This window comes from Acomys minous (assembly GCF_964271855.1).
Source record: "Acomys minous genome assembly, chromosome: 18".
Lineage (NCBI taxonomy): Eukaryota > Metazoa > Chordata > Mammalia > Rodentia > Muridae > Acomys > Acomys minous.
In genome coordinates, this window is record NC_140501.1 from 59,626,335 (window position 1) to 59,644,448 (window position 18,114).

At 38.9% G+C, this 18,114-nt stretch overlaps 1 protein-coding gene across 3 annotated transcripts in view; it reads right to left on the reverse strand.

Annotated features, from left to right (window-relative positions):
* Window positions 1-18,114, reverse strand: part of CAB39L (calcium binding protein 39 like) — a 107,685-nt gene that overhangs the window by 56,906 nt on the left and 32,665 nt on the right. For 2 of the 3 annotated variants that reach the window (XM_084767743.1, XM_084767742.1), the window contains 2 exons: window positions 4,781-4,922; window positions 1,855-2,019 (listed from right to left, as the gene is read on the reverse strand). In XM_084767743.1, the coding sequence (XP_084623869.1) occupies window positions 1,855-2,019; window positions 4,781-4,922 (307 nt within the window). Of the gene's footprint in view, window positions 1-1,854; window positions 2,020-4,780; window positions 4,923-15,512; window positions 15,977-18,114 lie in introns of all 3 variants that reach the window. The other variant, XM_084767744.1, reaches the window with a different exon arrangement.

The window sequence follows — 18,114 nt, forward strand, 5'->3', positions numbered from 1 at the left end:
TTCTTATTCAAGGCTACTGTCCAACAGTATCTAAAACAAATAAAAATGGGCCTGCTAAATAGATCAGTGGGCAAAAACGCTTAAGTTGCCTCCCTGGTAGGAAGAGAGAACCAATTCTTGAAAGAACCAACATGTCATCCATGTTATGGGTGCACCTGAAAACACACACACACCACTACCACCACCAATAATAATAATGATGATGATGATGATAAAGAAAAACTTCAAAGGTTATAACAAAACAATCCAGTTTGTATTTCACTTTTGTTGGAGAGGAATTGAAAATACTCTGACATTTTTATACATTTATATTTAGTTTTTATATAATGTAATGTATATGTGCATATCTTTTACATACTTAAATACTAAGAGAAGTGAGTTCCTGCTATTTCTCTATATAGACAAGAAGATCCGGGCTAAAAGAGTTAATTTACTGTCTGTACAATCAATAGCAGAATCTGGACTCCAGACAACTGCATCACCAAGTCAAGTGCCTTCCACTATGCCAAGCTTCTGCTATGCTCATGATATCTGATTTTAAACCAAAAAGGAGAAACACATACGTATATGAACATAGTGAAAGTATTCTTGGATTCCATGCATAGCCAGTTTGAGAAGGAAATGGGAATACAATCGAGGCAGAGACTTAACAAAGCCAAGCACACAGAAGAAGAGAGACCATGGGCCATAGAATGTCAGACAGAGAAACAGAATGAAAGAGAAAGACAGACAGGGCATCTGAAAAGAAGAATGAGCCAAGGTCTGGGTCTTTGAGGCCCTCTCCAGCAACCTTTGATTTTACAGCTCCTAGTCTTGCTCTGCACTTTGTCCACCTAATCCAGAAAGCTGTGCCAGTATTGCACAGGTCCCTAGGACCCTAACCTAGGTCAGCTGAATTACTATAAGTAATTTCCTTCTACCTATTTGCTTTAAAGAAACCTGCATATCTCCTGCCTATGAAAATTAATGAGAAACCAACATTTACCTGGAACTACCAAGTATACTTGTAGAAAGAAAGCAAGAAATAGGAAAATAGGATGACTATTGCCTAAACAGTAAATACACAAACCTTCCTATATCCACATTATTCACTATTCTGTAAGATATACAATAATAAATAAGATAAATAATATATAGTATATTATATATTATTAATCTAATAATATATATTGGTTATAATAATATGTAATAATGCATATAACATATGTACTGCTTCTTTTTATCTAATTGTTTAGGTGAATTAGGATAAACTGCTTTCAAGTTGATGTGAAAACTTCAGCTCCCTCTTAGTAACTTCAGGAAAATTACTTAAAATCCTGAATCTTGGGCTCTGTATTTATAACATGGGATGGCTCTATTCAGCGAGGAAAGGTTCTTGTGTGTAAGCTATGACCTGAGTTTGATTTCCTAATCTCACAAGATAAGAACACATTCCCAAGAGTTGTCCTTTGACTTCCACATGTGGATGAGGACACACATGCATGCGCGCGCACACACACACACACACACACTCCAACTAGTGAATACAATTTAAAATAAGATAAATAATGACATATTTTCCATAACAGTGAATTGTATGTATGAAATTGTACCTTGGACACAGTAACTGTAACCCTCTTGTGAACAGTGGTGGTCATTAAGCCAGATGCACAAAACTTAACTATAGTATGCCTTTTTGCTTACTGTACAGGTTTCCTGAAAGCTGTTTAATATCATACGTGGACAGTCATTGGTTTAAGTCAAGCATGGACACTCGTTATTTACTGCTAAGAGGCAGGATGGGCAGCAGGCATGCTGGGTCAGAAGGGAAGCCCTTCTGGAGAGACAGGGGACAGCCTTGCACACGTCCTTCACCTCAAAGTCTATGAGCTGCAGGTCAGCTATCAGCATCACCAGCAGTCCACTGCTGTAGAGCTCCTGTGCCAGCTGGGCCACTGCTTCTGTGGGGGGCTCCTTGTCATTGGTGCCACACAGAATTTCCTTCATTGCTTGCAGGGATTTTGACACTTCTTCTGAGGCCTGGTAACCAGAAAGTATGGTAATAGTTAAAAAGAATCCAAATTTAGGCTTTAAGAAAACAAACAGCTCTCCCCAACAGACACACACACACATACACATGCACACACACACAGAGACACAGACACACACACACACACGCATCTCAGGCTTTGTATGTTTATAGTCAAAGATAATATTCTGGCTATAAATAAGCAATAGTAGCAACAACAAAAATATTAGTAGATGCTGCTTTCTAAATCTTAAAAATGTCACTAAAATTTATGTGAAAAGATCCCTAATATTTCTTCTTAGACAATATAACTAAAGTCTCAAATGATATTCACTTTATTGGGAGAAACTACAAAGAGAGTGTATTCTTGAAAATTAAATTGAGTGTGTAGGGGCCTTACCAACTGCTGCGAGACTTGAAGCCCTAAGGCTTTCCAATGGACACCTATTCTCCTGAGCCTCTAATGGTTCAGGCGTAAAATCCTATGTTGTCAAAATTCATAAGCTTTGACATACTTACTCATTCTACACAATCATCATATTTTTTTTGTATTTGTAGGACTTTCAGCGGTCTACTGCAGTTCAGGAATAATATGCAAGTCGCAGACTGTAGATTAGTGTCCAGGCCTGGGGAGTGGGAAGTGAGGAGGGACCACGGATTGGTGTGGTTTCTTTGGGGAATGGTGGAAATGTCCTCAGATTAGACAGTGGCGATGGCTGCACAATCTTGTGAATTGTAAGAACCCAGGGCTGAGAAATTATATGGGAGGAGAAATATCTCAAAAACCTTCATTAAACTAATAATTAAAAGAAAGACTGATTTAGTCAACAATTTGTGTTCCTATTTGTAAAAAGAAAAAAACAGTATGTTTGGTTGACTTTCCACTGTAGTATAACTGTATTCAAAAATGAGAAGAAAATGAGTGGTAAAACAAATTACAAAACATGACTCTGGCACTACTTTTTAGAAAGGCACGTCTCAAATTCTTCAGCCTACTACAGACTTAGGAATAATTATAAAGAAAACCTCTCTGCTATAATAAATCCAAGTTAAGAGACCAGATTTTCAGCACTCTATAACCTTGAGTGTGCCTTTTTACCTTTATGTATTTTTCAAAATTGCAGTAATTTGCACCATAAATGGCCCCCAAAGGCCCCCATGTTCAGTGGGGTAATTCCACAGGTGGTAGGGCCTAATCGGAGGTCTCTGCTAGGCACTGGCAATATAATTTTGGATAAGATTATAAGATGGATCACATCTTTTTTCCTTTCTTTTTATATCCAGCTGCGATCTGTGTCACATGCTTCTCACATGATGTGCTGTCCCTACCAGCAGCCCCAGAGCACTGAGAGCACAGACTGCAGTCTCCAAAACTCTCAGGGCAATAAATGTTGCCTTTTTATAAGCTGAACAGCTCAGGCATTTTGTTATAATGTCATCTAACTTTCACAATAAGGACTGCCTTACTTTTCTGCATTTTCCTTACCTTTGTGTTATTACATAGCTATGGCTAGCTCCTATAATTCTGAAATTTGAAGATGACCTATATCCTTTCATGTTTTTCCTTTTACTCAGCTTCACTGGTGGACCTCATCTCTGTGGCTGCACAGAGGCAGATGCTGCCATCTCTAAATGCTCCACCCATGGATGTGCTGCAACTTCTTGCTTCCGACTGGATTTAAGAATTGTTCTCATTGGGAAACTGTGAACTACAATGCAGGGTACATTCTCACAGGTTTCTCCTGTGCGCATGTCCAAGAAAGTGCCCAGGTACCTTTAGTGGGATCTTATCACACACACATTTTCTACTCAGCAGGTATCACTAACTGTGTCTCCAAGGCGACACTAAATGTGTCAGAGCTATGGCTTTGCTACTTGCAGTGAGCACAAGTGCTCTTGCTCTTAGTCCTTGTCAGTATCGCATGTGGAAAGGATGTGGGCTTACTTCGCCTTCTGGCAAAATGAAAACTAGGAGGCTTTTTCTTTTTTGTTGTTTGCCATCTAGACTTATACATACTTTATGAAGGTTATTTTCAGTTTCCTTTTGAGCCAAAAGTTGGCTCAACGTCTCAAAGAACATGGGAGTTAGAACAAGCTATTTATCCAATTCCTTTGAAGGTTGGAGATATTTCTCCAATTCCCTAAGGTCTTTATTGTGTAACAGGTCATCTTGAGTCGAGTCACTGCAGAGATAAACCAAATATGAAGAACTTAAAGTTCCTTCAGGAGGATGAGCAGAAGCCTCCCTGTGAGAGGTCTCTCTTGGTCAGACCTCAGAACAAGGTGAAATGAACATGTGCCAGTCCTTTCTTTCACATTTATCTTTTTTCCTCACTTTTCCAAAATGGCCAGGTGTCCTTCAGAATTTTCAGTTTCTGCTAGACTTTTGTGTGACTTACTGAACAAAGACATTTTTCATATATAAAAATAACTTCTTCGAATATGAATATTAATAATAAATAAAATCATCCTATTAACAATGATGCAATTAGTCACTAAAGAACACACAATTGACAGCAGCAACCATCCACAATACAATAATAAATCCCAGAGGTCCTGAAGCTCTGGTGTCTACAGACTCGGGTGGGTCAAAGGCTCTGGACAGTGAACCAAAGGTTCAGTACAACAGGCCCAATAGTTACTAGCTGCACAAAACCCGAAGCAACCTGTGAGTGTAATAGGGACCACACTTAACAATTCCTTATCAAGCTTTTACACAGCCTTCTCCTTGGAATACACACTCTTTAATAACCGTTTTCTTTTGAAGCATACCTTGTCTGACTTTTTGTCTTGCTTTTCCAAAATGGCCAAGTTGTCTTTCAAAATTTTCACAATTTCTGCTGGATTTTTGTGTGATTTACTAAACAAAGGCATTTTTTTCATGTATAAAAATTGCTTCTTCCAATATGGAATGCTGAAAAACAAACAAGCCAAGTTAAAGAAAACTCCTAACATGTCTAATTGTTATGTCATGGCATAAAATACGTTTTTAGTAACACCAGTTTAGTAATTTGAAACATCAAACTGATCTAGTTGAGTTTCAAGTTTGATTTCAAATTTAAAAACAAAATATCTTAAGAAAGATATGTTACAAGCTTTACATAAAAACAAGGACTCTACAAAAATGGGGTGGTATTTATTGAGAAAAAAAACTGGTACTTTAAAACACAGTGGGTTAGGATTCATATACTGCCAAAAAGCATTATGAAAAAGTATTGTAGCTAGTACTGATAGCGAACCAAAGCTGCAATGTAAAGTCTTAAACTCCTCACTGGCATGGTGGGGAGTGAGGGGGTGGGCAAGTTATCAACTATAGAGGCTGAGAACACTTGTTATGTAGACTAAAACAACATCTGTCACTGCCTGACTGCATTAAGGGAAACAAACCCTGTAATCTAATGGAAGGTTTCATCCAGTAAAAAAATATCCATTATACATATATATATATACATGTATATATATATATGTAAAACATTTCAAGGTATTACAAAAACATGATCCAATACAGTGAAGGTTCATATGACTCAAACCTCCAGAGATGCTGCTTATCATCTGGTATATATTCCTTTTACAGTTTTCTACACATACAAAGATAAATACAAGTTTAAGCGAAACTAGAACAATACCAAGTGTAATATTTAACCATTTTCCCCAGTGTCTCATGCCCTGATTATTATTCTATGGGCACGTTTAGTTCTACTATAATATTTTTTTATTTATAACTTTTTTATTTTAAAATTTTTTATTTAATTCATTTATTCAGATTACAACTCAACTGTTATCCCATCACTTGTATCCTACCGTTCCTCCCTCTTTCCTGCTTTCGCCCTGTTCCTCTCCCCTAGGTCTATGACCAAGGGGGACCTCCTCCCCTCTACTACAATATTTAAATTTTTATATTATTCCTTATGTATATATGTGTAAAATGTATGTGTGGGGGGGGATTATGAACATGCTTAAGCCCAGTGCACATGTGGAGGTCAGAGGACAAATTTCAGGAGTCAATTCTTTGCTTTCCCAGTGGGTTCTTGACAGAACTTAAGTCATCAGGCTTGTATGGCTGTGCTTTTATCAATAACATACCAGCCCTATGCCCACAATATTTTTAATAATGATATCATATTAATTATATAAATGTGTTATAATTTTTCAGTACCATATTATTAGGCATGAGAGATTTTTCATTTTGCCCAATAATTGTCTCATTAATAATGATGCACTTAGTCAATGAAGAAATATTATACCTAAAAGAACACACCATTGACAGCCCCACCCACCCAGCTATCCAACTGCTGTAACACTGTACCAAACCTCGCACTTCACTAGATTCCTATCTATTTCCAGTCTTTTCCGAGAATTTCTGCCACATCTGAGAGCTACCTTATAGCCATGCAATAAATTCCTTCAAGTTACAACAACAGTATTTGTTACTTGTGATCAAGAATTCTAGTGGAAGATACAGTTTAAATAGAAACCAAAACAGTTGGTATGAACTTTCATGATAAAACAGCAAATTTAAAAACATTTCCTGCTTTTGAAGAAGCTCCTTGGCGAGGGCAGAGAACGTGTGAGGGACTCGTTAACTCTTGAGTCCAAGGGACAGTTCGTATGTGCGAGCAAAAACATTCACATACATAAAAATAAGTAAACGCACACTAGATTTTAAAAGATATCAAATGCACATATAATCATTCTCTCTGTGCAGTTTTACGTCACTAAGGGAAAAACTAGAACACTAAGAATTTCAACTAAGTACTTCTGGACCATAAAACAGCATGGGAGGATTTAGAAACATGAACGACTGAAGCCATGTATTCTGCACAGGAACTTTGCTCAGCAGCAGAGTTCGAGCCATGAGAACGTAAAACCCGCTGGAACTTTGGACTATGGAAAAAGCAAATTCTTGAGATGCAGTGGGAGGACACAACAGTACAGGGCCACACAGTAGCTCTTAGCACAGTGCCCTTTTTAGAAACATTCTTACATCTTAAATGAACTACTGACTGAAATAAATGCGATGTCAAATTCATTCAATAACATTTTACCACTGCTCCCTACTTTTAGGGAAATTCAGACACTTCCTCAAGTCATATAGTTCTGGGGTTCTGACCCCCAGAAAGCTAAAGCAGAGGTTTTCTGCATGCCCATTTCTCATCCGATTGGCTCGCCCATCCACTCTCATCTCAACTTGTGCGCCTTCCCCTTTGCACACGAACGTGGCTGCTGATTTTACACTCTGGACACTGCCTGGCATATGTCTAGTGCACCCAGCCACACCATTCACCTCAGAGATCACTTAAAAGTGAGCCTGCTGTGACGTAGAACCCGTTGCTACATAAGTACAAGCTCAGACTAGCATATGGCTCAGTGGCCTAGCATGTACAAGGCCCCTCCATTCATTCCTGGTACTGGAAAAACAATATTTGAGTTCCCACCTCGTCTTGATGAATGGACTAAATCCAGAAGTTAATGTTTTTGACTATCATTCTCCTATTTTAAAATAAGTAAGACAGAAGAATGATAATGGCAACATTTTAAAATCTAAGATGATAGCCAAGGATATTAAATGTGCGTGCTTGTGTGTGTGTGTGTGTGTGTGTGTGTGTGTGTGTGTGTATGTATGTATGTATGTGTATATAAAATGATATATATATTATTATATCTACATGAGTGTTTAATAGCAATCTGAAGAAAATAAGAGTATTATCCATAGGAAATAACAGCAGAGAGGGAGTGGAGTAAGCCAGTCACTACAAAAGGAAACAGGGAACAGAACCACAATAGCAAAGGATATAAAGACTTACGTCTTGTGTGAAGAGAAAAGTTTAAACTCCATCACTTAAAGGACTTGTCTAGTAAAGATCAATGATAAGACACAAACTTAAGGTGTCTTGTGGATATAAAAAAAAAGAAAGAATCCTTTTTCAAAACACATCCCAACAGAATGGCCATTTAACAAACAACAACAATACAAAAAATAAAAAAAACCCTCAGACTGGCCAGACCCATCCACCTTCACAGAACCATGAGAAAATAGACATGCTTCTGGGAAGAAAAGATTATATATAGTTTCACAAGTAAATCTCCAGCTAACACATAATTTCTGCATACAGAGATTATATACATATATCTATAAATATAAAGCTAAAAAGATTAAATGGAATCAAGTCCACAAATAGCTCAACAAAATTAATGCTAAAAAATCAGAAGAAGTTCTTGAAAGAAAGTCTTTATATTGTTTGGCAGGACATGTGGGAGGGTGTGACTCTACAATTATAATTCATTTGTATGAGAATAACAATAAAAAAGAATTTTAAAAGTTAAAAAGGAAACCACCCCAAATATCTAAAAGAAAAGAATAGAAATAGTGATAGAAGTAGAAAGAACAGAATCAGAGACAAGAAAAGTTCTCTGGAGCTATTTCATCCCCATTGTGGTAACATCTGCCTACCCTGTGGCGCACCCCAACGCATGGAAGGGGGGTGACCACCTGAGCAGAGCCAGGGCCTGCACTACACCAGGCTCCACAGTTAGGTCACAAAAGGATTGTGACATAAGCTAATCAAAATCCAAAAAGATGAAAGATAATAATGCTGGTGGGAGGCACAAAAGGGGACTCCTGTGTGGTGGTGGTGAAGATGGAAACTGCTGCAGCTAGGACAAGAAATGGTGTGGAGATCCTCAAAAAAGTTACTGGTAGAATTGACCAACCACTCGGTCACTGTCAGGAGAAACTTCACTTCAGGCGACATGTCCTGAGGGAGTGAACTCACCTCCACGGAAAGGCATATCTGCGTCCTGTGATCCCTGCAGCATTATGCACACAGTTAACGCACATAATTAGCTTATGTCTACTAAAGAAGAATAAAGACAGACACCACAGAGAGCGCCTCAGCCTTAAAGCCAGGACTGGGACAGCATGGAGGGCAAAGCGCTCATGGTGCAACCCTGACAACCTGAGTTCAGTCCCTAGAACCTGTGTAAAGGTAGAAGGCGAAAACCAATTCCACAAGCACAAGACACACACACACACACACACACACACACACACACACACACACACACACACACAAAGGGAAAAGCTAATCTGGAAGTCAGAGGTCTACATGAGAGACCTGTTTCAACAAAGTTGACAGCCATTCTTGAGGTATACCTCAAGCTGTCCCTTGGTTTGAAACATATGTGTGCGTGTGTACCAGCCCACGAATATGCACCACAACGCATGCACATGGAGTTAATAGAGTTAATAGTGGTAGCCTCTGGGTAGCACAGTCAAACTATTTAATGAACGGCAATGCATTCATCATGGAAACATCTTTTACCTAAAATTACTAAACAACGCTTTTGTTTTAAAGTTCGTACAGTTGAATTCTGACTCCCTACCCCACCCCACCCCATGTTTTCTAGCCATTAGTCAAATATAATTTCCTTGGCCATGGAGTTTCATGAAGAGTGGTACTTGGCTCAGGTTCTAGAGAGAAAGCCAAAGAGATCATTTAGCTCCGTGCCCAGTGAACACAGGAGGGGAGTGTGTAGTTCACTTTGCCAGCACTCCTTTCTTGTGTCTGAGAGCCACTTAAAGATGGCTCAATGTCAGTGTTTGAGCAATTTAAATGGAGAGGGTACGTGAGACATTCCATGTCCTTGTTGGTATCTTAGTTCAAATATTTCAAAGGGGTGTAAATGTCTGTCTTGGGTGGTTAGGGAATATTTTTAGACCTTTTTTTCTTACTTCCAAGTGTGCTTTTCAATAACAGTTCTCAATTCAAAGGTTTCACCAGGATTTTGAAGGGAGTGGAAAATCTATCTCTGAAGTAAAAAAAGCAATCTCAGGAATTGAACAAGCACAAAAGCATCTCTATGACCTCAACTGCCAACTTGTTACTTTAAAAAAAACTTAGCTCAAATTAACCTTTCTTTAAACAGAAGTTTTTCATTCAGCAGTGAACAAGATGAGACTATTTCCAATATTCCCACAGCTTGTAGCTTAAAGCACGTGCACATGTGTGTACCCATGTGTGTACATATGCATGTACACATGAGACTGAGTGTGGGGTCTTTGGTATGCTAGACAAGCAATTTACTACTGAGCTACAGCCACAGCCCCAAACAAAGCAAACCAATGCTTTTGGTGCTTTTCAGTGCTGGAGATGGAGGCAGGGCTTTGCTGTACCCTTCCACCAAGCCACACCCCAGTCTTCCACATGCACCTTTCTTAAACAACCTCAACATAAACCTATTACATTAAAAAAAAAAAAAAATCAGAAAGCTCCAAGGGTTGGCATTCTTTTATCTGTATTCCAAAGGGACTCACAGACAGAAATAGATGCAGTAAAAATACATCAATGGCAAAGGACCAGGCATATAAAGATCAGTTTTTTGTTTTGTTTTGTTTTCAGAGCTGAGGCCTGAACTCAGGGCCTTAGGTGCTCTACCACTAAGCTGAATCCCAAGCCCTAAAGATCTGTTTTTAAATTCAGTGGCAAAGAGGCTACATCGTAAGTACATGGAGTGCCAGTGCTGACTGTATTGTCCTTTTCAGATGGGAATTTTAAAACTGAAAAGTACACCTAAAAGTTCTTCTATATTGGCTATGTCCAAGGATATCCCCTTCAAAATAAAAACTGAGAATTGCTGCCACATACAGCATTACAGAACGCATCACCATAGTTAGACATGCCACAGACCAGCTAATATCTACGGTAAAATATCTCCCAACCTCCTTTCAGTTTTTAAGTATGCATCACAATGTTATTACAAACCACAACTGAACTTTGTACTTTAAAACTGACAGACAAAAGTGAAAATCAGCAGACTACCAATAAAGTATAGATAATGATTCACAGATAATTCTTTACTCTAGAGTAGCAGTTTACAGCCTTGCTAATGCAGCAACCCATTAATACAGTTCCCCACTTTGTGGTGACCCCAACCATAAAATTATTTTTGTTGCTATTTCAAAATTGTAAGTTTGATGTTATGAATCGTAATGTAAGTGCCCGTGTTTTCTTAGGGTCTTAGGTGACCTGCAGGCTGAGAACTACTGCTCTAGAGGTTCAAATGAGAAATTTGAGTGATCTCCTGCCTTTGACGTCTTTGGTGTGCCACCAGGCCTGGCTTGCCTTTTTTGTTTTGTTTTGTTTTGTTTCTCGAGACAGGGTCTCTCTGTGTTAGCCTTGGCTGTCCTGGACTCACTTTGTAGACCAGGCTGGCCTCGAACTCACAGCGATCTGCCCACCTCTGCCTCCCGAGTGCTGGGATTAAAGGCGTGCGCCACCACACCCGGCTCCTTTTTTTTTTTTTTAATGGTTTGCTTTATTAACAGAGTCTGCAGGAGAAAGACACTTTCTAAAATGAATAAATTACACAGAAATAGAAAATCTGTGAGAAATGTCTTATGAATTCTCATTCTCCTGGACACTTTGGTCAAACTTACATGAGAATTAAAAATAAGATACTCATATCTTTCAGTAACTATGCTTTATTTCCAATGCACTATGTTATATAAATTTAAAAATAGAATATATGACATTAGGAGGACATAAAACCACTATTATTTTTATTGTGAGCTTAGGAACTTACTATTGTTCCAGAAACTTCATTCATTAGGTTCACAGTAATATTTCTGCTGAAAGCTTCAGTCATTTATAGGAGCAAAAAATGTTCTACGTTTATTAACTATGAACGATTATTAATGAAAGATTTTTATATTAAAGTTTCCCAATCTCAATTTATAGTAGAGATTTGTAGTTAAGTCAGTATTTTCCCAAACCAGTAGCAATAATGAAAACATTTAAGCTCACTGAAATCCTCAAATGGTTGTCTTTATGACAAAGTAACTAAGGGTTGGTCAGATGGCTCAGGATAAAATTGCTTGTTACTGAACCCAATGACCTGAGTTCAATCTCTGAAACCCACAAGGTGGAAGAACCAATAACGCCACGTTATCCTCTCATCTTCATACTCACAGCACCGCGCGCGTGCTACACACACACACACACACACACACACACACACACACACACACACACAGATACGAGACCTATACTCCAGTATTTCCAGTCTTCCCTGCACCTACTACATAGTGTACATGACACTGCATTTTGGTTAGATACTGTTTGTTCTTGGCATTAGACTGGTTCATTAGTACACTGTGAACACAATTACGTCACAGCATCAGTAAGCTCTGCACTTACATACTGTGGGTGGCCTAAAAATTATCACCAACAAGTGTAGATATGAAAGTGAGGCTAAAGCTACTTCTTACTCGATATACACCTACAATAGACTTAGTTTTTCTGGCTGACATAATCCTTTGTCTTTCCAAGTTGGAAGAGACTTGATGAATCTCTGCTGGAAAGTGAAGTTGCAGCGTGGGCATGCTTTCTCGCTTACAGACAGCACAGATTCTGTTTAAGCCAGTTATGTTCATCACCACTGGAAGAGCATGGCTCTAAGTAATATGCATGTCAATATGCTTACACTAGCCTTTTTTCTTGTAAAGGAAATGGGCTAGCTTCTCTAAGTGACAAAGAAATATGTGTGTGTGTATGTATGTATGTATGTATGTATGTATGTATGTATGTATGTATGTATGTGCATACAACAGGAAAGTGTCCAAATCTACCTTAATTTTATTTAACACATAGTACTAAGAACCTATTACATGCCACTTAGGACTATTTAAAATCACTATTTTTAAGTTATTCTGAAACAGAATGAAGAGAGGATAATCCAAGAGTAACCTACAACTATTCATTGTTTTGCTAATGTGCTGATGGCATTGCTAACTTTCTTTTCTTTTTTTGTATTTTGTATCTAAGCACTTTAAAGACATTTCTAGGACTAATGTAACTGAGCTGGATAAACTTGGAGAGAGTTATTCTGAATTTTCCAAGTAGGCCACATTTCCTCACACTGCTCCTAATACACATGAGCTAGAACCCTTTTGACACCTGACTTCTGACTTGAACATGTCTCATGTATTCAAGATTCTTAACACACGCCCAGGCCTCCTCCCATCACTCAGGACTGCCATAGAGATATGCAACAGTCTTCTTTTCTCTTCTAAGTTAGGACCACTCTGTCTTATTTTACTTTGCTCACATTTCATAATTCAATCAATTCACATCAGGCCATCTCTTTCTCATAATGAAAAAGGTGTGCCCTTATGCCCCTATACTTTTTTGGATACTTTGGAAAAGGTTCTCTCTCTCTCTCTCTCTCTCTCTCTCTCTCTCTCTGGTGGTGGGAGAAGTGTGTGTGTGTGTGTGTGTGTGTGTGTGTGTGTGTGTGTGTGTGTGTTGTATTTTCATGTTTGTATGTGGTCACACATGTGTATGTGTGAGTGCATGGGCATGCATATAGTCGTGCATGCTAGTAGAGGGGAGAAGTTAATACTAGGTGCCCTCCTCTGTTCCTCTCCACCTGATTTCCTGAGACAGGGTCTCTCACTGGAGCTCATCAGTGCAGTGAGACCAACTGGACAGCAAGCTCTGGAATCCTATCTTCACCTCCCTAGCACTAGGATCATGGGGCAGTACGGCCATACCTGGATTTTAGGGAGGGTGTTGGGGTGGCAGGCCCTGGACTGCCTGCACCATCTCACCAGCCTCTCCATTCCACTTAGGTAGTAGACCAAAGAAGCAGAGCAGTCCTCAGGTAACTCTTTATCAGCTGCCTACTATGTGCCACTCACTGTGGTAGACCTTAGAACTGGCTCCCAGAGAAGGAAAGACTAGAAAGGGTGTTATACCAAGAGAAATCTCTGACAGCAGTGTCAGCATGGATACTATAAAAATGGCAACCAGCTCTGGAAGTACCTAAGAACCCCATCTAAGCATCCTTCCCAACAATGCACTGACCCCGTATTACACTTGCTTTTCCATAAGCATTGATCTGCAGCAGAAATAAAAGGCCTTCCCATGGCTGTCTCACACTTAGTTATGGCACTAGAACTGACTTTCTCATCTCTCTCAAGGTGACAGTGGTCTTTCTGTAGTGTAAATAAAGTATCTCAGCCTATAATAAAAGCCTGGCAGCCACGTGATCAATTACTTCTCAAAGCAATGGGTTCTTCCACTCAACAGTCTGCTCACAAGTGAACTTTGAAATAAAGTGTTTGCAAACCAGGATGCCTTAGTCTTTCCTTCTATATTCACATTACTGTGGGCTTAAGACCTGGTGCCACCACTAAGAGAACACTAGCAAATTCTCCCTGAAGACTGTCAAGTTTAAGGCAAAATTCCCTTGCACCTAAGGGTGGAGTATGACACTATGCAAAAAAGTAAGAGCACTGACTTTAAGTATGTGACAGTCTGTTCAGAAGTTTCCACAGACCAACTGTGTTGCTTCTTATACATAGATCAACAAACAGGAGGAAAAAAATAAGCCACAAACCAAAACCTGTTCTTCAGGCTTCTGTACATGGTAGAGGAGCCACTGGAGAAAGCTAGCCATTTTATGTCCAGGCTCCAGGCTGCCATGTGCTTACTGGCTTTCTGCAGTCTTCGTTTTAATTAACTTTTTTTTTCTGCCTTAAGAGACTCACTTGAATCAATAAATGAAGGCACATATTTCTTTAGGCTAGCACAGGACAGAATGGAAACTTTGCTCAAACTAGCCACCTTTGTGTAATCTATTTAATACTTAACAACATATCCTTCCTTCTATAGGAGAGTGACCACTTGCTTTCTATACCTGCCTTTAAATGTAACATATGTTTATAGCTGTATATATGTAGCTATAGAGTATACAATATCCTATTAAAGATTACACAAATGAAGGCTGTATTGAAATACAAATAAACATAGTAAGAATTTATTTTCTTTGCTCTTTTATAAATATACACTTCTAGTTAAATTCCCTGCAAGAGAAGCTGGCATCACTATAAAGAAAAAAAACTGTATTTCTTTTAACTCAGAAATGTATATTCATTCATCTTCCATCAATGGTAAATTTTATACATAAAATATCTCGATTTATTTTTCTTACAGAACTTTGGAGAAACCAAGTGTCACTTTGGATTTAATAGTAACATTTAATGTTTAAATTATATGCACTTTCAATTAATGCTAGCAATAATTTAAGCTGAATTATGGTAGATTGCTGTAGTTCATAATAATAAATTATCAAACACAATTTACTGATAATACACAGAAACAAATTCCAAGTTTTCAAGCACTTAGAAGAAAAAAAAATGAAGAGCAGTACACTGCCACTATTTTATCTTTGCAAGTTGTAAATAAAAACTCACTTCCAAAATAAGATATTTGTTGGATACGGAATAGTTGGTAAGGATTCAAATGCCTTAGGCAACAGAGAAGTATTGTTTTTGTAGTTGTTGTTTTTTCAAACTTCTCCTAGTAACAGCAGTTCATCGTGCAGAGAGACAAGGCAACAGTCTAATTTAAAATAAACATAGGCAGAAGTGTAGGACTCAATTGTACCTTATTAGTTCATTTTCCTCACCCAAACCAACACAGACAACCTTGCTGATACTCACCAAGGGCTGTAGAAACTCCCCGGCTTGTCTAAGCAACAAAAAGCAGAGCCATGGTGAGGTGCTGAAGACAGTTCTTTTCTGGGGGTCAAAGCACTTTAGATGAAGTAGCCTTTATCTTCCATGTAGTAAAAGATGCCCCCTCCAACTCGAGGATGGTGGAGAACAGACTGCACTATTCTGCCCTGACTTTCTGACTCTGAGGAGTAACAGTTACCACCGGGAAACGTTAGCAGAAAGCGATCACTTGAACACTCAGAGAGCCGCAGTAAATTTCCACTCTGCTTGCTCTCGGATTCCAAGCCTTGCTTGTCTCTTAATCTGTCATAGGCAGTTCTGTTTCTGGTCAAACCAGCTTGCTTATTCCTTCTCTCCTTCTCTAGCACAGGGTTTGCGATACACACGACACAGTCGCAGCTCCTTCTTCTTCTCCCTCCCTCTCCTATTGTGTAACATTACAAGAATGTCTGTAAAGCAATTAAGCAAAGGCAAAATTAATTCTTGGGCAAAAGGAAAAGTCTGAAAATAAACAAAAGAAAAAATTGCCATCACTTTACTCCCTTTAGGTCGCAAACCAATTCGTGGATGAGATTTTGTCAAGCTTAGATTAAGCTGCCTGGACCATCATGCCCAAATGTCAATGAAGATTCCCAGCAACTGCTCATCCACAGTAAGAATAACAGATCTGTCTGCTAATGTGTCGGCTCCTCAGGGAGGACGCGCCTCCCGGTGATAATGGGAAAGTGCAGCAGAGATATATGCAGGCAGGACTAATTTAACCAGAAGCTGGAAAGCAGGCGAAACTTTGGAGTTTATAATTCAATTTTAACAATATAATTTTATAAAAATGCAATGAACTTCTGGTGTTTTATGTTTTCAAATGCAGATCAACACTTGCAGTTATAATGAGAAAACCATAACAACACAGAACAATACAGACATCAGTAATCTAACTAGAGCCTATTAATGTTTTATTGCAAACTAGATGCAACTATTTCAATGGAAAGTTTCTATCTAAGCATTTGTGGTCAAGCTCCATTACACCTCTTCAGTGAGAATTGGAAAGGCTACAGATAACATATAAAAAAAATTCTCACATCCATAATTGCACAGTAAAACACCTTTAAAAAAAAGCTATGGCTTTTTCTGCAAAGCTTGGGGGCTAGGCATTAGGAAAGTAGAGTGGAAAAGTGACTTGGACGGCATTGTCAGGATTCTTAGGATACAGAGTTGCCAGCTCTGTACGGAAACCAGTTAAAGCTGCTTTCAAGTCACAGGCCGGTTCCCAACCCCCCTTGTTTTTCCTCCTGGCAGAACTCCCGATTATAAATCTCACAGCAGTAGTTATGGGACCCATTACTCATATGCTAATCCTTCTCAATAGAAATAAAGTGTCCCGGGAAGGGGAGAAAAGAGAGGGGAAAGCAGGTGGGCAGAGGGACCAGGAGGAGAGGGGAAAGGGGAAAGCAGGTGGACAGAGGGACCAGGAGGAGAGGGGAAAGGGGAAAGCAGGTGGGCAGAGGGACCAGGAGGAGAGGGGAAAAGGAAAAGCAGGTGGACAGAGGGACCAGGAGGAGAGGAGGGAGGGGGCTGTGATCTAGATGTAAAGTGAAAAAATAAAAACATCAATGAAAAAGTAAAGAAAGAAGAATTTCTAAGAATATGAGCTCAATTAAAGTGTAAGTATTTCTAAATAGTTGTTTACATACCTGAAGAAAACTATGTATATACAAGTTGGCCTTAAAGTATAGATTCTTGGGCTAGTGGGATGACTAGGCCCATAAGGGTGCTGCCATCAAGCCTGATAACCAATTCAATCTCTGGGACCCACATGCTAAAAGGAGGGAACTAACAAATGCAAAGAACGGCATATATGAATGCATACACACAGTGAATAATGTGATGGTTTTGTTTTGTTTTTTGAGACAGGGTTTCTCTGTGTAGCCCTGGCTGTCCTAGACTCACTTTGTAGCCCACGCTGGCCTCGAACTCACAGAGATCCACCTGCCTCTGCCTCCCTAAGTGCTGGGATTACAGGCATGAGCTACCACACCCGGCTCACAATAGGTTTGTTTTACAATGATGGAATTCAAGAATGGGAGGATACAAGGGATGGGATAACCATTGAGATGTAACAAGAATAAATTAATAAAGGAGGAAAAAAATAAATAAACAGACAGAAAAAAAAAAAAAACAGTGATGGAATTCAAATCCAGAGGCTTGTGAATGCTTTACAAGTGCTCTGCTGCAGTGTTATAATCCCAACTAAAACAAGAGTTTTGAATTTTAAATATACTAGACATAGTTATTTGGACATTTCTTATCACCTAGGAGTAGGTATCAAATTTATTTAGAGATAGCCAGTTTATCTTCTTTCAATCACATTTTTAAAAAGTCATTGTATTTCCTAGTCTGTATGTCTCCTTTCCTTTTGCTCTCTTTTCTTTCAACAGTCCCTCACTGTTCAAATCTAATCTGGCCTTGAACTCCTGCTAGCTTTCCAAGTGTTGGGATAATAGACATTCTCAGTTCTTATTTATTCTTTAAAGGAGATGTCAAATGCAAACTATTCTAAATTGTAAGGGTCATTAAATACCTGGTACCT